This window comes from Mandrillus leucophaeus, unplaced genomic scaffold (assembly GCF_000951045.1).
Source record: "Mandrillus leucophaeus isolate KB7577 unplaced genomic scaffold, Mleu.le_1.0 Scaffold246, whole genome shotgun sequence".
Taxonomy (NCBI): Eukaryota; Metazoa; Chordata; class Mammalia; order Primates; family Cercopithecidae; genus Mandrillus; species Mandrillus leucophaeus.
In genome coordinates this window covers 880,285-903,885 of record NW_012102543.1, presented here as the reverse complement: position 1 = coordinate 903,885, position 23,601 = coordinate 880,285, and the positions used below count along the sequence as shown (strand labels likewise).

Below are 23,601 nucleotides of genomic sequence, written 5' to 3'. Positions count from 1 at the left end.
TTACGACGGAAGGAACCACAGTCTGGGGAGGGAGAAAGGAAGAACCTGAGTGTTTAAAGGCTTGAAAATAATCTGGTGTACACATTTTGAAAAAGCCTTTTAATTTTCTTTTTTGAGACAAGAGTCCCACTCTCTGTCACCCAGACTGAAAGTGCAGTGGCATGATCACAGCTCACTGCAGCCTCAAACTGCTGGGCTCAAGCAATCCTGCAGTCTCAGCCTCCTGAGTAACTGGGACTACAGGCGTGTGCCACCACGCCTGGCGGTTTTTTGATTTTTTTGTAGAGATGGGTCTGGCCATGTTACCTAGGCTGTCTGAAACTTCTGGGTTCAAGTGGCCCTCTTGCCTCAGCCTCCTAAAGTGCTGGGATTATAGGTGTGAGCCACTGTGCCCAGCCTGCTTTGTTTGTTTGTTTTTTGTTTTTTTGTTTTGAGACGGAGTTTCGCTCTCGTTGCCCAGGCTGAAGTGCAATGGCGCCATCTCAGCTCACTGCACCCTCTGCCTCCCGGGTTCAAGTGATTCTCCTGCCTCAGCCTTCCTGAGTAGCTGGGATTACAGGCATGTACCACCATGCCCAGCTACTTTTTTTGTATTTTTAGTAGAGACAGGGTTTCTCCATGTTGGTCACGCTGGTCTCAAACTCCTGACCTCAGGTGATCCGCCTGCCTCAGCCTCCCAGAGTGCTGAGATTGCAGGCTTGAGCCACCGCACCCGGCTTGGTTCTTAAATATATTTAATCTGTCCGCCTGAGTTACCTAAGGCTGTGACCTCTTCCCTCTCCCACCAGCAAACCCCAGGGCAGTTTGTACTGTGCCCTCTCAGCACTGTGGGTGGCTGACAGTCTTCTGTATTCTCTTCCCCACTTTCAGGATCATGGTGGTACAGGAAGGGATGGCTGGATAGTAGATTACATCCACATCTTCGGGAAAGGACAGAGATACCTCAACAGGAGAAGTTGGGCAGGGACAGGCAAGTGCTGCCTCCATTTCCAGCCTCATCATGGTTCCTAGGCCATAGCGAAGCCTGGTTGAGGGGAAGAGACCCAGGGACTGCATCCTTCCAGCTTTTCTTCACATACACAAGCAGATGGTGCCACAGTGCTGCCTGATATTAGCTAATAAGCACCCACTGTATGTCAGCCCCCCCACCCTTTGGTTTTTGAGACATGGTCTCACTCTGTCGCCCAAGCTGGACTGCATGAATTGCAGTAGCACAGTTACGACTCACTGCAGTCTTGACCTCCTGGGCTTGGGCAATCCTCCCATCTCAGCCTTCTGAGCAGTTGGGCCCACAGGGTGTACCACCACATTCAGTTAATTTTTTGTTTTTTGTAGAGATGGAGTCTCCCTATGTTGCCCAGGCTGGTCTTGAACTCCTAGGCTCCAGTGCTCCTCTGGCCTCAGGCTCCCAAAGTGCTGGCATCACAGACATGAGCCATTTGTAAGGCGCTTCTCACCCTCACACTAACCCCACAGCACAGTTTGGGAAACAAGTTTCTTGAGTTAAAGTGGTTTGGCGAGAAGGGCTGAGCTGGGATTAAGATTCCACTCTTCCCAACTCTGAAGGCCTGTTTCCCTCACTGCTATCTCCTGCTCATTTTCCGGGCCCAGATGAACAACAGTGGGAAAGAGTTGGGAGAGATTTTTCTAATAGGGTAAACCCTCCTCCCAGCCCAGCTCCACCATCCTGGGCCACTCCTCTAGTCGCATGATCCTTTGTACATTTGGTCCAATTGATTTTGAGCCCATCCATTTTTTCCACATGGGTCAGAGACAAGGGTGACATTTTTCTCATTTCTTGTGGGAGAAAGCCTAGCTCTGCCAAGCCCAGAATTTCTGACCCCTCCTGTCCCAGCACAAACCGTTCACAGTCTCCCCGCAATTATTCCTGTTGTGGGGTTTTATTTCTAGGAAGCCTGTCCCTCAACCTTACCAGCCCTTGGCTTTTCAACCCAGAGGCTCGGGACATTTGAGGATTGCATGTTCGGCTGTGGGCACGGGGAATGCAGTGACTACGCCTGGTTGGCATCCCATACCACACCCAGGGGAATGGGGAAGCCAAGAGGTGATCTGAATGCAGGCTCAGGCCTCTCTCCTCGCCCCCAAGCGCATCCTCTCCAGCAGGGGACTGGGCATGAGCACTGCAGTGCTGGTCTGAAACCGGTCAGTGGGTTCAGTGGGAGGTTTGACTACCGCGGGAACACCCCAGCACTCTGCCGGAGCACATCCGTCTTTGGAGAGGCCGCCCACCTCCCTCTGTTCTACCAGCATCTCTTCCCTTCATAGCCCTCAACCTGAATTTCTAAGACAGATGTTTAGATGAACTCTCAATGTTACTTTACATGAAAAAAATTTGTGTCTCCAAGTGTGCTGTTTCTTCCCTGAGACTGGAGGAAGGAGCCAGCTCTATTCTTGGCTTCTCTTCCCCCTGGAAAGGTGATGAGGGGAGAAAGGGCTTCTCGGGCCTACGCCCTTGCACTCCATACCAACGAGTGCCAGGTTTGAAAGGAGAGGCTTCAGTTCTTCCCTGCCAGTGGGATAAGGAGGAGCCATACTACTCAACCTCAATAAAGCACTTGCCCAGCTATCAGCAGAGCCCCAGGTCAGAGCTGGCTATTGTTCCATCAAGAACAGAGCAAAAGCCACACTTCGTGGTTAATGCCTGTAATTCCAGTACTTTGGGAGGCTGAAGTGAGACCGAGACGGGAGGATTGCTTGAGCTCAGGCAAGTGGATCCCTTGAAATCAGCCTGGGCAACATGCAGAAACCCTATCTTTACAAAACACACACACACACACACACACACACACACACATGCACACACACTTTATATATAGATAGACTCTCACTTTTAGCCCAGCCTGGAGTACAGTGGTGTGATTTCAGCTCACTGCAACCTCCGCCTCCCAGAGTTCAAGCAATTCTCCTGCCTCAGCCTCCCCAGTAGCTGGGATTACAGGCGCCTGCCACCACGCCCACCTAATTTTTTTGTATTTTTAGCGGCGATGGGGTTTCGCTATGTTGGTCAGGCTGGTCTCAAACTCCTGACCTCACCTCAGCCTCCCAAAGTGCTGGGATTATGGGCGTGAGCCACCGTGCCCAGCCCAGGATGTCATTTTTCAAGTATTCCCTTTCAGTTTATTGGTGGCCAAGGGAAAAGCCAAAGCAGATGATGGATAATTAAGAAGGTGGGGCTTTAGAACACAAAGCTTGCCAGAACTCTAGTGTGGGTGGAACTTGATTGTATTGAGTCACCATAAGTGGACAAGGAAGGAGTGTTCAGCAGGTGAAGGGGGTATAGCTCAGGGGTAGAGCATTTGACTGCAGATCAAGAGGTCCCCGGTTCAAATCCGGGTGCCCCCTTCCCGGATGTTTTCTCACTTCCATTTAAAAGTAAATACTGTCAGCCACAGTGTTACCAGAAGATAAAGGAACTTTCAGCTTGCTCTTGTGTTGAAATTGTTCCTCCCACATTCCAGCTGACTACTAGAACAAAAAGCCCCTTTAGGACCTCCTTTGTATTCCATTAAGACCAAGTCCCTGGGGAGATTCTAAATCTGTGAGTAAGTCTGAGAGCTGTGAACACAATTTGGCCATCGGGTGTGTGTCGAAGTATATATATAAATGTTCCTTCAACATATATTTTTGAAAACTTAGTACATGCAAAGTTCCCTTGAATTAAAACACAAAAGAAGGGCCAGGCACGGTGGCTCACGCCTATAATCCCAGCACTTTGGGAGGCCGAATTGGGTGGATCACTTGAGTTCAAGAGTTCAAGACCAGCTGAGCCACGTGGCGAAACCCGCCCCCCTCCCCGTCTCTACTAAAAATACACAAATTAGCCAGGCATGGTAGTGCACGTCTATAATCCCAGCTACTTGGGAGGCTGAGGCAGGAGAATTGCTTGCAACCAGGAGGCAGAGGCTACAGTGAGCCGAGATCATGCCACTGCACTCCAGCCTGGGTGACAGAGAGACTCCATCTCAAACAACTCTTTGATGACATCCTTTGCCATGGTCCTTAACACTACACAACTGCAACCAGCCACTTTATGGGTTTTCCCTGTCAGTTTTACAGTGGCCCACCCCTTCCCCTGGTTTCTTGTCATCAACCTTAATTTGGGTGATCTGGTGTTCAGCACCAAGGGCCTTCACCAGCCACATAGGCAGGCTCATCACAGTTGGGGACAGCACACGAGGATGGGCCCAGCACTTTTCTAAGGCTTTGGCAGCTTCTCGAATTCCACGTGCTAGGCCATCGTGGATGAGGGCGGCCTTCAGGGCCTCTTGTAAAGCAGTGTTAAGGTCCATGACACCTCCAGCAGTGATGCCTTCCTGGGCCATGGCGGTGGGTTAGGGAGGAAGCTGATTCTTGAACACACCTGAGCCTCTGCCTCCGCGACTCAGTGGCGGCGGGTAAAGAGCAGCAGTTGGTTCTTGGTTAACACTCACTGCACCTAAAATGTGGTCTAGGTTGCATGAAAAGGGGTTAAACTTGGCCAAGACGTTGAATAAGCATTTTGGCCAGTTTGCTTGATACCATTGATGTCATAAAGATTAATATGTTACAGTCTCTGAGCATTTTTCTTTTTTTTTTTTTTTGACAAGGTCTCACTCTGTCGCCCAGGCTAGAGTACAGCCGGCGTGATCTTGGCTCACTGCAGCCTTGACCTCCCAGGTTCAAGCAATTCTCCCACCTCAGTCTCCTGAGTAGCTGGGATTACAGGCGTGTGCCACCACACCGAGCTGATTTTTGAGATTTGGGGGTATTTTTGTAGAGACAGGATTTTGCCATGTTGCTCAGGCTGGTCTAGAACTCCTGGCCTCACACCACTCACTTTGGCGTCCCAAAGCACTGGGGTTACAGGGTGAGCCATCGTGCCTGACCTTGAAGGATTTTCCATTTTGCCCTCCTCCCCAGGTGACAATGAAAGGTAGCAAATGAGCAGGTGATTGTGACGGCAGCACGGAGCTGTGATAGACCCCTTGCTAACTAGCTCAGTGTTTGCTTACTTACGGCCTTCTAGTGACAACAATGAATGGCTCACACTGGTTATCAAAAATGCCCACAAATACTGGCTGGGTGCGGTGGCTCACGCCTGTAATCCCAACACTTTGGGAGGCCAAGGCGGGCAGATCACTTGAGGTCAGGAGTTCAAGACCAACCTGACCAACATGGTGAAACCCTGCCATGTCTACTGAAAATACAAAAATTAGCCAGGCATGGTGGTCCATGCCTGTAATCCCAGCTACTCAGGGGGCTGAGGCAGGAGAATCCCTTGAGCCCTGGAGACGGAGGTTGCAGTGAGCCGAGATCGCACCACTGCACTCCAGCCTGGGCAACAGTGAGAACTCCATCTCCAAAAAAAAAAAAAAAAAAAAGCCCACAAATAAATACTGCCTCCTGTCCCATGTTGCTGTGGACACCCTACACTCCAACTGGCCCAACATGGTTTGGAGGGTACTGCCAGCCTCCTAGGTGTCCCCAACAAGGTTCCTCACACAGCAGCATCCTTCATCTAAGACCAAGTCAGCCCCTCCCTATTACCTGTCAACCCTAGATCTGTCCTGGTCTAAATCTTCCACGTAACCATCCCCACAAACAATTTCAGGCTAAACTCCATTTCTTCTTGATTTCTCCATTTGTACATGTTGCTAAAAGGCTCTGGTCCCACTCTAAGTGTGTCCTCTCCAGTCCATCCACTGTACTGTCACAGGAATGATCTTTCTAGATCTTTGCTTTCGATGGCTTCCTGTGCCTCAGATAGTGTGGCCTTTTGTGATCTGACTTCATATGCCTCTCCATCCTCTTGCGCCATCTCTGCCTCACACCTGGTGCTCCCGGGACACCACGTTTCAAGCCTGTCCCCCACACGCCCGGGCCTCTACTCGAGCCACCCAACTCCTTTTCGTCCGGAAAAATCCAACTTTTAAGGCTCAGCATAAAAGACCCCTCAGGGAAGTTTCGTTTCCCCAGCACTTGACACAAGTAGACACTTGTTAAGATAGATGAACCATTTTGTGTTTTGCCAGCATGATTTTGTTTTCATTCCTGCAACCCTAGGAAGTAAATTTCCACACTTTACGGAAGAAAAGACTGAATCTCAAGAGAGTGATTTGCCCAAAGTCGTCTGCTGATACATGCAGCAGAGCCAGCTGGGGCTCCTCCTGAAGTTCAAGACTCTATTAGGCCCCTTGTGTTGGGGAGAATGGGCTTCTTACTGTTCCTCTGGACATTTAAGATCTTTTTGGGTTCAGTTCAACAGTTTCCCCTTTTCTCCCTCTTTCCTTAAGACTCACTGCCTCTGCCTCCCACGGTACCTTCTGACCTGGGCCTGGCTATCATATGTTTGTTCACGTCTCCCTGCTTGCTCCTACTACCTGCCTGCCTGCTTGCACTCTTGGCTTCACGTGAACAAAAGCAGCTGTTGCAATACCGAAAAGGGTATTCTCTGTAGATGCCATAATCTGAGCAAAGGTGCGCAGACACAAATGCTCCTGGTAGTCCAGGGCAGTCAGAACTGAGTTGCCGTGGTGGATGGGAAATCCATTCAGGCTCTGCTTGTGTTGCAATATTTTTGTGTTTGTTTTCATAGAGACAGGGACTTGCTATGTTGCCCAGGCTGGTCTCAAGCTCCTGGCCTCAAGTGAACCTCCCACCTCAGCCTCCCAAAGTGCTGGGATTATAGGCACGAGCCACCGTGCCCAGCTGAGTTCCAGTACCTTTGGACATGAAATGGAGTTATCTAAGGATAATGCCAGAGTGTCAGAGAGATTCTGGCTAGAGTTAAGGGTATGGCCAGTTTAAGATGGCCATTGAAAAAGTGGCAGTGGATAAGTCCCTCAGTACAGCATCATGTACTGGAGGACTCCAGGTCCCACTGTCTACAAATGGTAGTGTCAAAGACGGCTCTGGTCAGATGAGCCTATCACTAAATTACAGATTATCTAATCCCATAAAACCCCATACCCTATAGGCTTTAGTGTTCATGAGTATGTGATGATTTCCAAAGTACATTAAAAAAAATAATTATACCAGGTGCAATTTAAGAGTCAGGAGTTAGAATATGCTCAGATTTTGTACAGTAACTAAAACATCTTTTTCATGATGAGAATAATTACAAGACTACGATTGTGGGTTCCATTGTCTCTCCCTAATGGTGGTGGGTCTGAAATGGAAAATGCAAATATAGCTGCAAAATTAACATTAAATCAGATTTTTTTTTTTTTTTAAACAATTGGAAGCTGGCCAGAAGCAGTGGCTCATGTCTGTATCCCCTGCACTTTGGGAGGCCAAGGCAGCAGATTGCTTGAGCCAGGAGTTCAAGACCAGCCTGGGCAACATGGCAAAACCCCATCCCTGTAAAACTAAAAAAAAAAAAAAAAAAAAAAAAAAAAAAAAAAAAAAAAAATTGGAAGCTTAGCTCGTGTTACAGGCTAGATCAAGTTGCTTAATCTCTCAGCCAGTGAGTCTTTTTAGTGAAAGATAAAGTTGCTTTTAGTGAAAAAGTGTTACTGCCCTCGGCCACGAGAATATCCAAGGCCAATGGAAATGATCAACGCTAAGCTTGCTGACCACACTAGCAGGTACCTTGATTCTTACCTTTCCTCCTAAGGAGAAGATACTGACTTTACCTGGAAATGCGAAAGAACTCACAAGCCGTGAAGGGGAAGGAAAACGGGGAGAAGCTCTACAGTGCGACAGTGATAGAAGGGGTCTGGGGCTGCCTGGACTCAGGCCAGCTTGGAGTATGCCCGGCAACACTGGGTTCTGATCCTCAGGAGCCAGTGTCTTCGGCTGTAAGACAAGAACCCTACTGCGGACCTCCAGTGTGGTTGTGAGAATTAACCATGTAACGCTCCTAGCATAGTGCAAGGCACGTAACAGGCACCTAAATGCTGGTTCCCTTTGCTCTTCCGGTTCCCAAATAAATCGGCAGTTAAACCCAAGGGATGTGGAAGGATCCCACTGTCTCACTGACCAGGAGACTGCGTCATCATCAGCCACAAGTTGCAATCTCCAGTCACAGCCCTCGGAGATATGTTCAACAACTGTCTCTACCTATGAGCAAGTCTTTAAAACCAGAAAGTGATTAAAAGCCTTTACGTGGCTCCCCTGAAAAGGAGGGGGACGAAACTCTGTTACTACATGTCAGGACAGTGGTTACTCCTGGTGGGGGAGGGGCCAGGAGTTCTTGGAGGACAGCCAGGTTCTGTTTCTTAATCTGGGTGCTGATTGGTTATGCAGCATTGTTTGAGAAAATCAAGCTGAAGTATAGATGTATACTAGTTCCATCTTGTTGAGACAGGGTCTCACTCTGTCACCCAGGCTGGAGTACTGGGGCATCGCTGAGGCTCAAGCAATCCTCCTACCTCAGCCTCCCGAGTAGCTGGAATTACAGGCGTGCGCTGCCACGCCCAGCTTTCTTGCGGGAAGAGGTTGGTTTTCTTGGTAGGGACAGGGTTCACTCACCACGTCGCCCAGGCTGGTCTCGAACTCCTGGGTTTAAGTGATCTGCCCACCTTGGCCTCCCAAAATGCGGGGATTACAGGCATGAGTGACCGCGCCTAGCCAGGACTATGTATTTTAAACCGGGGGAGTGAAAATCAGGACTAATACCCCATCTCTTCTACTGTGCGAGAGGATTCCTCAACAGACCCTGACACGACAGCTGCCAGATTGTAACCCGGAGAACCCAAGCTGTGAAACCGCTACCGCTGAGCCTTGCTCAGCCAATGCCACGGCTATAGAAAGGGGGTCTGCCGGGTGACCCCGGTTCCAGAAAGGTCTGAGGAACAGCTCTAAGTACAGGATAAGTAATGAGTGAGAATGTGGGGGCCCTCTAGTCACTACAGAGAATTCCATGACCGTAAGCTATTGCCTTCCCTACATAAAGGAATATTCATGACAAGCTCAAAGCTCTGGTCCGGGTGGGCCATGCTATCTAGCAAAGGGCTGGGGACAACAGGCTGTGGTCATGAGACTGACATCCACTCCACAGGATCATGGTTTAGGGGTACTTGGCTATGGTGTTTGTTTTGTTTTGTTTTAACAGAGTTTCACTCTTGTTGCCCAGGCTAGAGTGCAATGGTGCAATCTCAGCTCAGCACAACCTCCGCCTCCTGGGTTCAAGCAATTCCCCTGCCCCAACCTCCTGAGTAGCTGGGACTACAGGCATGCGTCACCACACTCACCTAATTTTTCGTATTTTTAGTAGAGACGGGGTTTCTACATGTTGCTCAGGCTGGTCTCGAACTCCTGACCTAAAGTGATTCCCCCCACCTCGGCTTCCCAAAGTGCTGAGATGACAGGCATGAGCCACCACGCCTGGCTGGCTACGGTTTTGAAAACGTTTTACTTGTCAGAGTAATAGACTGCAGTATTTGCAGGTAAAATATTACCCCCCTAGAAAAACGCCACTTCCTTGGCCTCTGCTTCGAAAGCCACCATCAGCTGGAGAGAGACGGTGGCCAGAAGGCACTGATGGAATGAGAGGAAAGAGCCAGCACAGTCGAGATGCAGGAAGATTCCTTTATGATGGCGAATTGGATGGTACACAGTTCTAGAGCAGGGCCCCAGTCACTGGGCCCCAGGAGGCAGAAGGAGCAGGGCTGAGAGGGACGACACACTCCAGGGCTCATGTCACACCGATACGCGCGCCAGGAATGACCGCCATACGCTTCCCTAAAGCTCAACCCATCCACCAGTTCAGTCAAGAATTACACTTTAATTCTTCATGTTTGGCCACTGAAGATCAAACCCACCATGATGACAGATTTCAGCACAACGGGCTCTTTCCAGTCATGACAGACAGATGTCCAGGCTCTTGAGGAGAAACAAAAGTTCCTTTGACTTCTCTTGCAAGGACCAAAGAGATAAATTTTTTCTTTATGATCTGTTGAAATTATATATAGACTTTTAAAAACAACTAACAGTCCATCCTGTGCTCTGTTTCCCTGGAAGTTTTCTCATGATCGCCCCTCCGAGAGCTAGAGGGGTTATGTGTCGGGGAACAAAGGTTTAAGACACTTTAAAATAAGCAATGAAAATCCTAGTGCGACACTCAGAAGCAGACGGTGGGCTCGAGGGGGCTGAGGTGGGGGAGGCGGGTGCTTCGATTGAGGAGCTGGGTGCCGCCTCTTGGGAAAAGCCGAGTGGAGAAAGAAGCGTCGGGGCAGGAAGCCCTGCTGGGGAAGGCTCAGTTCCTTCCTTGCCATCCCCTGGGGGACCAGTGACAGCACAGCCCCTGCATTTCCACTCCTCAGGGCTGAAGACCCGACCTCTGACCCTCCACCCACTCTGGTGACCTGCACACTAAGTTGGGTGGTCTCTGACTAAAACAGGCTTAAGCCAAGAATTGGGATTCGACGCCCAGGAGACCCAGGGAGCATTCCCTTCAGGCCGTTTCAGGCAGGAAGGACCTGGGAGGCTCACTCCCCAGGCAGCTGACAGGCATGGAGGGAAGAGCCAAGGACAGCAGAGGCTTCCAAGGCTCCGACAGCAGCAGAGGAAGGGGCCAGCCACGCGGTGGCCGTGGACCTGGCTCGGCTCGTGAGGAAGACGTGCTGCCACTGCCACCTCACCCTGTGCGGGGGCCACTGTGTGACGTCTTCACAGCCAGCAGCAGCCTCGATATGCCCCGAGTGCCTTTCATATGTATATATGAGAGAGATATATACACATATATATTCATTATTTTTAACTGAAATAAATGCAACAGATTCAGGTTCATTCCCCTTTGTGTTGAGTTGCTCAGTCCCCTGCCCTGAGGGGTTCATGCCTTCGGGCCTGCCGCCAGGCTCACCTCCATTAAGGGAAAGTGGCCCTGGGATGCGGAGAGGAGAGGACACACACCACAGCAGGTGACCGGGAGGAGGGCCTACCTCGCGAGACTGTTTCTAACCCTGAGAACCTAAGGAATTGTGAAGGACTTGGAGAGGGGGCTGGGGTTAAAGGTCACCGGGCTTTTTATTGCAGTTGAAGCAGACTCGGACGGGATGGTCCCAGCCACGAGAAGGGACAGCCCGGCGGTCGTGGGAGCACTCGTCACAGAAGCCCTGTCCGCAGGCCCGGCAGTGGTGCTTGGAGAGCTTGATGCTGAACTCCTTCCGGCAGTTGTGGCAGTGCAGGATTTCGTGGTCAGGCACCCAGTACGCAGGCCTGGCCGCGTCCTTGACCAGACCTGTAGCAGGGAACAATGGTCAGGACACCCAAAGCCCAATACCCCAAGGCCCAACTAGGAAGAGGGCATCCTCAGATGCTTACTGGCTTATAATCCCAACTGCACACAGAACCGCTGACAGAGCTTTTTAAAAATGCAGATGCCCAGGCTCTGCCACTCATATCCAGATCAGAGTCTTTGGGGCTATAGCATAGGCATTGATTTTCCCTTTTCCTTTTTCTTTTTTCTCATTTTTGAAAGTTTTTTGGAATCAGAGTCTCATTCTGTCGCCCAGGTTGGAGTGCAGTAGCACGATTTCGGCTCACAACCTCTACCTCCTGGGTTCAAACAATCCTCGCACCTCAGCCTCCCAAGTAGCTGGGACTGTAGGCGTGCACCACCACACCTGGCTGATTTTTGTAGAGACAGGGTTTCACCATGTTGTCCAGGCTGGTCTCAAACTCCTGGCCTCAAGTGATCTGACCATCTCAGCTTCCCAAAGTGCTGGGATTGTAGGCCTAAGATTATAGGCATGAGCCACCGTGCCCTTTCTTTCTCTTGTGTGACAGGGCTGGTCTCAAATTCCTGGGACTCAAGGGACCCTCCTGCCTGAGCCTCCCAAGTAGCTGGGATTATAGGCATGCACTCCCATACCCAGCTCCTTGATACTTATATATCTTTGAAGCCCTCTTTGTAAACTGAAGGGCAGCCATGCTAAGAACCCCTGGAAGAACTATAAGGAAGCCTGGGCTCTGGAGTCAGACACTCAAATTCCAGTTCTACTGAGATCAGGTTAATCAGCAGCTGCTGGATTAAGAAAGGTTAGCTAACGCTGGGCATGGTGGCTCACAACTATAATCCCAGCACTTTGGGAGGCAGAGGTGGGCGGACCACTCGAAGTCAGCAGTTCGAGACCAGTCTGGCCAACATGGTGAAACTCTGTCTCTACTAAAAACACAAAAATTAGCCGGGCATGGTGGTGTAACCCCAGCTACTTGGGAGCCTGAGGCATGAGAATGGCTTAAACCTGGGAGGTGGAGGTTGCAGTGAGCCAAGATCACGTCACTGCACTCCAACCTGGACAAAAGAACGAGAGTCAGTCTCAAAAAAAAAAGAAAGAAAGAAAGAAAGGTTAGCTAACCTCTCAGGGGCTTACTCATCTTTAACAACCCACCTTCAACAGCTGTGATGAGGATGAGAAGAAAGAACATGCCTGACATACTGGCCTGGTACTCAACACCCTGTGGGCGCTCAGGATGGGAGCACTTGGTAAGGATAGCCAGCAGGCTATGCTGTGCCTTCTGTGCCAAGGACAGTCCTTGCCTCTCCCAGGTACCCCTGAGGACAGACGCAACCTGAGATTTAAGCTTGGGCAAATCCAGCGGTTCCTACGTCATCTACTCACTTTGTGAGCCGCAACGAGGAAATCTGCTCCAGGCCATTTTCATCACTACCCACTTTTGCTTGCTCCCCTACCATGTGCCACGCTGTCCCAGGCCTGGCCAGCCTTGCCTAAGCCCGCCATGCACTGGTTGATTTCCCTCCCTCTCCACCTCGCCATCCTGAATACAAAGACCCCTCTCACATCCAGGGCTGGGGAGCTATCTTTTTTTATATTTTGAGATGGAGTCTCGCTCTGTTGTCCAGGCTGGAGTGCAGTGGCGCCATCTCAGCTCACTGCAAGCTCTGCCTCCCGGGTTCACGCCATTCTCCTGCCTCAGCCTCCCGAGTAGCTGGGACTACAGGTGCCCGCCACCACACCCAGCTAATTTTTTTGTATTTTTAGTAGAGACGGGGTTTCACCGTGTTAGCCAGGATGGTCTGGATCTCCTGACCTCATGATCCGCCTGCCTCGGCCTCCCAAAGTGCTGGGATTACAGGCCTGAGCCACAGAGCCCAGCCAGCTATTTTAAATCTTAAACTACTAACAGTCTGGCTGGTGTGACAGATTAAAGACAGCCATAGAATCTTTGACCCACTTTCCATCTTTGACATTCCTGCCCCTTCCCTTGAATCTAGGCAAGCCCTGTGACTGCAGCAGACTCCAGGAGATGACAGCAGAAGTGCCCGTCTGCAGTCCTAGGCCTTAAGAGATGCGCAGCTTCAGCCGGGCGCAGTGTCTCACGCCTGTAATCCCAGCACTTTGGGAGGCAGAGGTGAGTGGATGACTTGAGTTCGGAATTTGGGACCAGTGTGGTCAACATGGTGAAGCCCCGTCTCTGCTAAAAATACAAAAATTAGCTGGGCATGGTGGCACGTGCCTGTAATCCCAGCTGCTCAGGGGGCTGATGTAGGAGAATCGCTTGAACCCAGAAGGCGAAGGTTGCAGTGAGCCAAGATCGCACCACTACACTCCAGCCTGGGTGACAGAGTGAGACTCCATCTCGGAAAAAAAAAAAAGAGAGAGAGATGGGCAGCTTCCACTTTCTGTCTCTTGAAACATTAGCTCCTGGAACCCTGACATCACTTAAGAAGTGCCAAAGGAACCACTGAAGAGGCCCGGAGGATACACAGGGCGGGTGAGGCTCTGCTACACACAACCTAACTGTCCCTGCCAAAGCACCCAGCTTGTAAGTGAGGTCAGCTTGGACCCTTGAGACCAGACCACTCCAGCTGCCACCCTGGAATATCAGGTAGTAACTAGAGGCAATGCCACCTGAAGCTGAATAATTACCCTTCCTGACTTCTAGACCTACAAAGACATCAAAAATGGTTGTTTTAAGCCTTTACATTTTAAGGTAGCTTGTTACACAGCACTAGATGCTGTAAGAGAATATGGCCTCCAGGAATAAACATGAAACTACTAAGGCATTCAGCAGAAGTAAGCAAATGTGTGGCGTTGTGTAACTGATTCCTTACCGCCCATCTCAATATAGGTTGGCAAGCCTCTACAAAGTGAGAGCCCAGGGCACCCGAAACCCCGCAACCCACATCCGCTACACCCAAGAGAAGCACTGGCAGGCCCACCTAGTGGTATGTCAATGGCCGTCACCACAGCTCCCAGAGTGCTCTGCACGGCTTCGCCCACCTTCCGCGCAATGAGCGTCCCGCCTTCATCGTCCACCTGCGCCTCGGTAATAGCTGTAGACAATAATAAAGGAAAAGCTGTCACCTCGAAGTCCTCTCCCAAATGGAAAACTCAGGGACCAACAGCAGAACGCTTCTGGATTCTGATCCCAGACACCACTGTGCTGTCCTGCAACTATGGGAAGGGTCTGCGCTGTGGGTCAGGTCGGCCCAGACCCTGAAATTAGATGACATCTGTTAGTCCTTTATCTGCAACCTTCTGGGGCTCCTTTATCACCCTTCTTTTAAATTAAGGCAGAAAGGTTCTAGGAGCAAAAACTAGAACCTTCTCAAAGGAGAAGACTGGTCTAAGCCATCTCTGGTAAACACTGCAGCCTCTTCAGAACTCAGTCGCTATGTGTGCATTCCCTTCTCCCAGAAGCACCTCTGCAGCTGAGAACACAGGACAGGTTCGAGCCCCTGAGGAACAGCACCCACAGGACGCTGTCAACAAGGAGCGTAGAGGCTGACTGGCCGAGACCAGAAGTGCTCTCACAAGGGAGATGTGGGTAGGAGCGGGATTAGGGTGTCTGGATATCCAGTTCTTAGCACCCAGGGCCAAGGAGGGAGGTTCTCCCCTCCACCCCTGCAGCTCCCAGGCCCCACGTTACCTAACTGGACATTCCTGGCTTCGTAGCAGTTGTCACACACCCGCACCGGCGCAGGGCCCCAGCCCCGCTCAGGCACTGGCCGGGTCTTTGATGAGCAGCCGTCACAGAAGCCCTCCCCACAGGCTCGGCAGTGATGCTTAGTGTCGTTATCTTTAAAGGACGTCGCACACTTGTTGCAGCTCTGTTCCAAGCCCAAAACAAAACACAGAGGCAGGGAGGTATGGTCCATGTCTGCTCAGCTGAGAAAGTCAACAAGACCCTGGAGCAAGCAGAAACTAAGGCAGGTGGTGTTAGCTCAGCAAGGACAAAAGCTTTCTAGTAACGCATTATCTGAGAGCGAAAAGGAAGCCTGCTGGGCAGTGAGTTTCCTTTCACTAAGTGTCTGGGTTGAAGCTGGGTGCTCTCTTGCTATGGATGCTGTAGCATTAATGGGTCAAGCTGAGGATGACCCTAAATAACCCCTAAAGACCCCTTTTCCTCCAGATTCTCACATATCTAAGCAATATTCACTGGTCGTCACACACAAGGAAACTAAAACTCACCAAACAGAAAATACTTGCAGGAAAACACGAAGGGAAATCAATGGACAAAGAGAAAACCGGCTGCCTCAACGACTCCTCCCCTTCCCCGTACTCACAGAGCTCACGGCACTGGCAGAAAATGTTTGCATCTCCCTCACAGAATAAGCTTAGCACAGGGCAAAGCGGCATTAGGCAGGATGGGCTGTGCCAGGGGTGGAGGGGCATCCTGCCACACCATACCAGAATCTGGGAGTTGGGCCTCCAGTAGGCAGGGGCGATCTGGTCTGTCAGCCAGGAAGTCACAGCCTTGGTGGGTCCAAGGCTAAGCTCAGACACTGACTGAGCCATGAAGTTCATCCCGTCCAACAGGCGCTGGGCAGCATTGTTGTTGTCCTTCAGAAACCCATCAGTCTGAAATGAAAAGCAGGCTTCCATCATGCTCTGAGAAGGGAGTGAAAGGAAGGAGGAAGAGGGATGTTTGGTGAGTTGCACTCTCACTGTGGCCAACTCAGAACCATTAACTCCCTGGCAGGGAAGAACGGAGACACACCAGGAATCCCTCTGGCTTTATTCTCTCCAAAGCGACCATAAGATCTGATGTGTATGGGAGGCCGAGACAGGCGGGTCACGAGGTCAGGAGATCGAGACCATCCTGGCTAACACGGTGAAACGCCGTCTCTACTAAAAATACAAAAAAAAAACTTAGCCAGGCATGGTGGCAGGCGCCTGTAGTCCCAGCTACATGGGAGGCTGAGGCAGGAGAATGGCGTGAACCCGGGGGGCGGAGCTTGCAGTGAGCTGAGATCACGCCACTGCACTCCAGCCTGGGCGACAGAGCGAGACTCCATCTCAAAAAAAAAAAAAAAAAAAAGATTTGATGTGTAGCTGTTCAATTCAGGACTTACTAAGCCCATATAATACAGGAGATGACACCTCCTCCAGGAGGCCCCCCACCGCAGGCTTAGTTAAGAATCTTTCCTCTCAGTTCTTCTAATACTTGGACATCTCTAGGAATCCTATTTCTGTGTGTCTAAGTACAATATCCATTTATGTATCTGACTCCCTGTTAAACTCTGAACTCCCTGACAATAACTCTTTTTCATTTTTGTATTTTGCATAGTAGCTCAATGCTGGGCATAAGGTACACAACAATGTATGCTGAAATAATGAATAAATGAAGGAAGGAATGAACCAGCAAACAAACAGCAGGGAAGACATCTGTATCCTCCTAACTTCAAGGACTGTGAGGAACGTGACCTGACAGTAAATTACTGCAGTCCTGTTTTCCTGGAATATAAACTATCTTACCACCTTTACTTTCGCGCTATAAGGCCATGTTAAATCCTTGGGACAGAATGGCATAAACCATTATGCCAAGGAGGTGGGCTCCAGTAATGAGACTACTATACAATAACAGATTTCAGTGGGCCTGAAAATCAGAAAAAGGAGGAGAAAAATAAGGAAATCTTCAGTTTTATGGTACCTATAGGATCCAGGAAAGCTCAGGAGGGGACCTGCAGGTAGGACTAGGCTGAACGGTGGCTTCAGGAATCACCCAGCGAGGACAATGTCGCAGAGTCAAATAAGTCCCTCAGGGAAAATCACTTGTCTTTTTCACATGAAAGGAAAAGGTTTTGGATTTGTTGTGATTTATGGACAATGCTAAGTGTGAACAGTGATTTAATGCAGAATGAAGCATGGTATCACTGCCTCATAAACAGATTTATATTTCTGACATCTGGAATTCAAAAATCAAATTAAAAAATAATCATTAGGCCGGGCAACGTGGCTCATGCCTGTAATCCCAGCACTTTGGGAGGCCGAGGTGGGCGGATCACCTGAGGTTGGGAGTTTGAAACCAGCCTGACCAACATGGAGAAACCCCATCTCCACTGAAAATACAAAATTAGCCGGGTGCAGTGGTCATGCCTGTAATCCCAGCGACTTGGGAAGCTGAGGCAGGAGAATCACTTGAACTCGGGAGGTGGAGATTGCAGTGAGCCAAGATCTCACCACTGTACTCCAGCCTGGGGAACAAGAGCGAAACTCCGTCTCAAAAAAAAAAAAAAAAAAAGATTAAGGGTCTATAGGAATCCCACTTCTTAGAATATACTTCAAGAAAATTTCCTAAAACAAAAAAATGGCTTTTTTACACAAAAATGGTCACTAGCATTTTAATGATTTTTTTTTAAAGGTGCAAATAAAACTAAATAAAATCGCGTTATGAGAAAAAAAGCAGGAAAAAGGTATGTAAATTCTATTCGCATCTAGAAAAACATACACATATAGAAAATGAACGAGTAGAACATGGAAAATGTTTTATTTGCCAAAGGAGTAAAACTATAGATTTTTGGTTTATTTCATTTAAAGTTGTACTTCTAATATATATGCAAGAAGAAATAAAAACAATTAAAGGTCTAGAGAACAAAAAAGCTCTCCAGATCATGCCATTCTAAACCACCAACATTCTGAAATTCATGGCTAACCTTAATTTTAAGCCGGCTCCAGTTTTCTACACACATGAAAAACTGAACGACACGAGATAAAGAAAAACAGAGAAATCCAACAGTTCTTACTCCAGGCCACACGTGCACAATCTCTGTCCGCACCACCGTATCCACAGGATCTTGGTTTCCAAACCAGTACTGCCGACTACGATAGACCACGCCACAGTTAGGACACTCGATCACATACCTACAAGAAAGGCAAATCAATACGGTTACCCAGCCAGGTGCCTGGGGAGACAAACACACCAGAAAACCTTTAGCCATGTTGTTTAAACTCACCCAGACCAGGCATATTTTGCGAGACCCATCCAGGGGGAGTCAGTGGAGGCAGATGTTTTGGGCACTACACTGACTTCCTCGCCTCTCTCATAGCAGGCCTGAAACAGGAAACACTCTGCTAGCTTATTGTTTGTCTTTTGTTTGTTTGTTTTAATAGACAGAGTTTTACCAGCCCAGACTGGTCGGGAACTCCTGGGCTCAAGCGATCCGCCCACCTCAGCCAAGGTTCTGGGATTACAGGTGTGATCCGCCATGCCCAGCCTTCTGCTAGCTTTTCCTATGTACACCACACCCCCCACATCCATCCCAACTCTCCACAAACCAAACCAGCTGAGAGACGTTCAGACTCTGGAGTTAGCGCCTCAGAAGAAGGTTCATTCCTCTCAAGAAGTCATTGCCCAGAGTGGCAATGAACTGAGTGTGTGTCCATCCCGAGCCGAGAAACCGGGTTTAAATTATATACCTGTCACAGACAGGAGGACAATACAACACTAGTGTCCTAGTGTCCTGAAGAGCTCTTCTGCTCTTAAGAATGAATGTTCGGCAGGGCGCGGTGGCTCATGTCTGTAATCCCAGCACTTTGGAAGGCTGAGGTGGGCGGATCAAGAGGTCAAGAGATCAAGACCATCCTGGCCAAGATGGTGAAACCCCATCTCTATTTAAAAAAAAATACACAAATTAGCCGGGCATAGTGGGGAGTGTCTGTAGTCCCAGCTACTCGGGAGGCTGAGGCAGGAGAATCACTTGAACCCAGGAGGTGGAAGTTGCAGTGAGCCAAGATCGCGCCACTGCACTCTAGCCTGGCGACAGAGTGAGACTCTGTCTCAGAAGGTCAGGCGCGGTGGCTCACACCTGTAATCCCAGCACTTTGGGAGGCCTAGGCGGGCAGATTATCTGAGGTCAGGAGTTCGAGACCAGCCTGGCCAACATGGTGAAACCTCATCTCTACTAAAAATAGAAAAATTAGCTGGGCGTGTTGGCACATGTCTGTAATCCCAGCTACTCAGGAGGCTCAGGCAGGAGAACTGCTTCAGCCTGGGAAATGGAGGTTGCAGTGAGCCAAGATTGTGCCACAGCACTCCAGCCTGGCTGACAGAGTAAGACTCTGTATCAGAAAAAAAAAAAAAAAAAAAAAAAAAAGAATGAATGTTCGATGTAAATGACCCTTACATACAAGCTCAACAGAATGAGGAGAAAATAAGCTTAAAACAGTAAACAAAGGGACTCTCACCAATGAAGACATGTGAGTGCTTTTTGTTAGAGCTGGAGAGAAGTTCCAGAAATATTCCATTTGAATATCAAATACTTCGGCATGCAGCAAAAAATGGCCCCAAGATAGTCTTGCCAAAGAGAGGGTGGTCAGCAAGCCCGCTGCTGACACAAGGAGGAGCTCGGAGGACTCACCTTGCAGGTATACACTCGGTTGTCATACTGGTGGGAGTATCTGCAGCGGCTCTTGGCTTCATGAGGCACTCCTTCCTTCCCATGATTCATGCTGTTCTTACATCCAACCCTGAATGAAGTCCAAAGACTGACAATGAGATGGCTAAAATAGGAGCCAGTGCCACTTATACAGAACAGTCTGACCCTGAGCCAGGCACAAGGCTAAGACCAGACCTTGATTACTAACTGGGCCTCAGATGCTGAACACAGAAAGGGTAGCCGGAAACCCACATGCCTCTGCGTTACACTTGCAATCAACAGCACTACACAGGTACAGCGACTACTATCCTTATATGAGGACACAGGGGAAAAAGAAATCTCAGCCTGGCACGGTGGCTCATGTCTGTAATCCCAGTACTTTGGGAGGCCGAGGGGGTCAGATCACTTGAGGTCAGAAGTTCAAGACCAGCCTGGCCAACATGGTGAAATGCCGTCTCTAATAAAAATACAAAAATTAGCTGGGCATGGTGGCGGGCACCCGTAGTCCCAGGTACTCGGGAGGCTGAGGCAGGAGAATCGTTAGAACCCAGGAGGTGGGGGTTGCACTGAGTTCGAGACCAGCCTGACCAACATGGAGAAACCCCATCTCTACTAACAAAAAAACAAAAAAATTAGCCAGGCATAGTGGTGCATGCCTGTAATCCCAGCTACTCAGGAGGCTGAGGCAGGAGAATCGCTTGAACCCAGGAGGCGGAGGTTGCGGTGAGCAGAGATCACGTTGCTATACTCCAGCCTGGGCAACAGAGCGAGACTCCATATCAAAAACAAACAGACAAAAAACCCCAGAAATCTCTTCTTGGAAAAACTACCTGTCTCCTCAGCAGAAATGGAGGAGCCAGAAGATACCAACCTGACCAGAGAGGAAACCTGAATGGCTCTCAGAAGACTCAAACAATCCAAACAAGATGAAACGGAACGTTTACCCAGAACAGGCTGCCAAGATGCAAAACGAAAACCAACCCCAAAATTTGGCAATGCTTTAAGGGGAGGCTTAGGCTGAACAAGCCTTCCAAATGAACAGTGAGCTCTGCCATCCTGACGATGCAAAAACAGAGATCAGGACTTTAGAATTTCACTATGATTCCAATGGGAAAGTTCCAGAAATCCTGAGGAGGCTCACACTGGGAAAGCAATGATCCAACAGTGCTTAAGCCTCTAGGCTCATGGGGCATGCAAAAAGGAAGGCAAGTCACACTGGCAACTAACATCCCTCACCCCTTTCCACGCTGAACTCTCCAAGACAATCCTTAGTCCTCCCTTGCCCAGGCTGTATAATCCAGGAGCCAGGTCTTTTTTTCACCAAGGCCAGAGGCGGTTCTGCATGCAGCAGGTGGCCTACAGGACTCAAAGTGAAATGACCATTCATAAAGTAGAGGTCAGGTCTACGCCTGTAAAACGGCAAGTGTGCAGGACAGGGGCACTGGTTCTGGTAGGAGTGAAGACAATTTGGTAGTGAAGAGAGTGGGAGGCACTGTCTACAGGATGTGGTGACTGCCATCTGACCTCGACATAATGCATTTAAATCCCCTGGGGCCCATCAGTGAAGTCACTACACTGATTTAACAGCCATCAACAGTTCAAAGTAACCCAGTGATCCTCAAAGGCTGGTCCCCAGGAACAACATCAGCATCACCTGAGAATTTACTACATTTATTAAAATGCAAACTCCCAGGCCCTACCTCAGACCTACTGAATGAGAAACTGTGGAGGGGTGCCCAGGGATCCTGCCCTTCAGGTTTTTCTGATGCATGCTAAAATGTGTGGATCACTCTTCTAACTGTTAACAAAGTGCGGTCCACAGGCCAGCAGCACAGCCATCGCCCGGGAGCTTGACAGGAACGCCGAATCTCAGGCTTCACCCAGACCTGATTCAGAATCTGCGTCTTAACAGAATCTCCAGGTGATGCATATGCAATGAAGTTTCAGAAGTACTGTCCCAACTCAATGTCCTCAGCTCAGGCTGCAGTTCAGAATCCTCTGAGGAGCATCTTAACCTACCAGTGCAGAGGTCCTACACACAGCCCGCTCAGTTAGAATCCCGGAAGGTGGTGCCCTGGCCTCGGTAATTTTGAAAGCGCCCCAGAAAATTCTAATGTGCTCTAAACACTCGCTCTCATAGTGAAAGGAATCCTACCCATAGTACTTTGCACAGGGGGGTACTCAAATATCACTTGAATAATTGGAATACTAGGAGTATGTGACTGGAAGCTCTGGTAGAAGAAACACAGAAAAGCAGGCGACCCAGAGTTTTCTGCCCTAACGGCCTCCCAGACCAGAAGCTGGCCAATTTCACGTCTATGCCAGTTGGAGTTTCCAGGAGATTCTTCACAGCCACGTGTCCTTCAAGCTCCTGCTACCTCAGAAGCGTGGTTCCTAGACCACCAGGATCTCGTGGGAACATGGGAGTGTACCATTTTGGATAATTTAAATCACAACCTGTAATTTAGCAAGACCCCAGGGGATGTGCATACACACCGAAGTCTAGGAAGCACCACTCAAAGGCTCTATTCTCAAGGTATGGGGTGGGGGGTCGGGAGCAGCCTTACTTACCCACAGCTGAGGCACAAGGAGGAGCAGGTGAAGTACTCATCTGGAAAAAAGGAGCTGTGCGCCATCTGGTCATCGGGGATCTCACCGCTGAAGCGGTCGCTCAGTGCCTGCCAAGGAGGGAAGGTGACATATGATGGCACTCAGCAGAGAGCTCTGCACTTTGGCCCCCTACTGCAGGCACCGTACAAGCAACATAGGCACAGAGGAAATCCAGTAACTTCTGCTCATTACCCTTGACCTTACCAACTCACATCAGTCCTTACTATGGGAATCCTTGCAAAGAACCAGCCCATTCCCCAAGAGGTCAAGATAAGCAAAGTCACTGTTCTCCCCTAAATGCCTCGCAGGTGATAAACACCTCACACCACTCAGTCTTTTATTCAAGACCACCACAAATAATGACTGATGCCCATTTCATCTATGTGAGGCTGGGACCAAGAAACCCAGACTCATGAGGACGGCTCCTCTTTAAGCCACAGGCAGAGCCCAGATGTGATCTGTGAGTTTCCTGGGCTTCTATCCCAGTAATAACCACAGGCACTCACTTGGAGTTTACTAGGCCATAGACAAACTCAAAGTAGGAAAAATGTCAGCAGAAAAAAAAAAAACAAGAAGAATGATTATAGTGTTTGCCAGTCATTTATCAACTCTACCAACCCCCAAAACAGACATTACCCAAAGGACAGCAAATGGCCAAAATAAATGCCAAGAAGATAACATATCCACAAAGCAAACTGAAAATTTCAGGTTGAAATGTAGCTTCCATTCCTAACCCTATCTTCACTTATCACTGGATATTGAAAGTATTCCTCAGGCTAATTACAGACAGGCGCTTTCCACGCTTTAGGAATCATTAAGTACATGCTGCTCCAAGCTTCTAACTTTCAGCCCAGCCCCAGTGTGAGGCAGCCAGGCATTATTCAAGGGAAAATAAGGGAAAGGAGCCTAAACAAAAGGACAAGATGTTACTTCCTTCAGTAAAAGGGCAGAAGAGAATTTTAAACGAGATCTGGGAAAAGGGCAGGTTAGGTTTTAAACTAAGAACAATCAGAACTTCATTTTTTTTTTTTTTTGAGACGGAGTTTTGCTCTTGTTGTCCAGGCTGGAGTGCAGTGGTGTGATCTCGGCTCACCGCAACCTCTGCCCTCTGGGTTCAAGAGATTCTCCTGCCTCAGCCTCCCAAGTAGCTGGGATTACAGGTGCCCACCACCACACCCAGCTAATTTTTTGTATTTTTAGTAGGAATGGGGTTTCACCATGTTGGCCAGGCTGGTCTTGAACTCTAGGCCTCAGGTGATCCACCCGCCTCGGCTTCCCAAAGTGCTGGGATTACAGGTATAAGCCACTGTGCCCAGCTGAACAATTAGAACTTCTTTTTTTTTTTTTTGAGACGGAGTCTTGCTCTGTCGCCCAGGCTGGGGTGCAGTGGCCGGATCTCAGCTCACTGCAAGCTCCACCTCCCG

At 49.4% G+C, this 23,601-nt stretch overlaps 1 protein-coding gene, 1 non-coding gene and 1 pseudogene across 5 annotated transcripts in view; 1 reads left to right on the top strand and 2 right to left on the bottom strand.

The window, feature by feature from the left end:
- Nucleotides 1-2,406: 2,406 nt before the first annotated feature.
- Nucleotides 2,407-4,343, bottom strand: LOC105541886 (annotated as a pseudogene).
- Nucleotides 3,292-3,363, top strand: TRNAC-GCA. The gene has a single exon. It is a non-coding gene; the product is annotated as a tRNA-Cys (tRNA).
- A 5,174-nt stretch (nt 4,344-9,517) lies between the features above and the next one.
- ZFYVE1 (zinc finger, FYVE domain containing 1) overlaps nt 9,518-23,601 on the bottom strand; it is an 82,920-nt gene continuing 68,836 nt past the window's right edge. For 3 of the 4 annotated variants that reach the window (XM_011983107.1, XM_011983109.1, XM_011983111.1), the window contains 8 exons: nt 22,139-22,245; nt 19,550-19,658; nt 18,146-18,243; nt 17,936-18,053; nt 15,600-15,770; nt 14,839-15,019; nt 14,129-14,242; nt 9,518-11,182 (listed from right to left, as the gene is read on the bottom strand). In XM_011983107.1, the coding sequence (XP_011838497.1) occupies nt 10,950-11,182; nt 14,129-14,242; nt 14,839-15,019; nt 15,600-15,770; nt 17,936-18,053; nt 18,146-18,243; nt 19,550-19,658; nt 22,139-22,245 (1,131 nt within the window). In that variant the 3' untranslated portion in view covers nt 9,518-10,949. The remainder of the gene's footprint in view (nt 11,183-14,128; nt 14,243-14,838; nt 15,020-15,599; nt 15,771-17,935; nt 18,054-18,145; nt 18,244-19,549; nt 19,659-22,138; nt 22,246-23,601) is intronic. The other variant, XM_011983108.1, reaches the window with a different exon arrangement.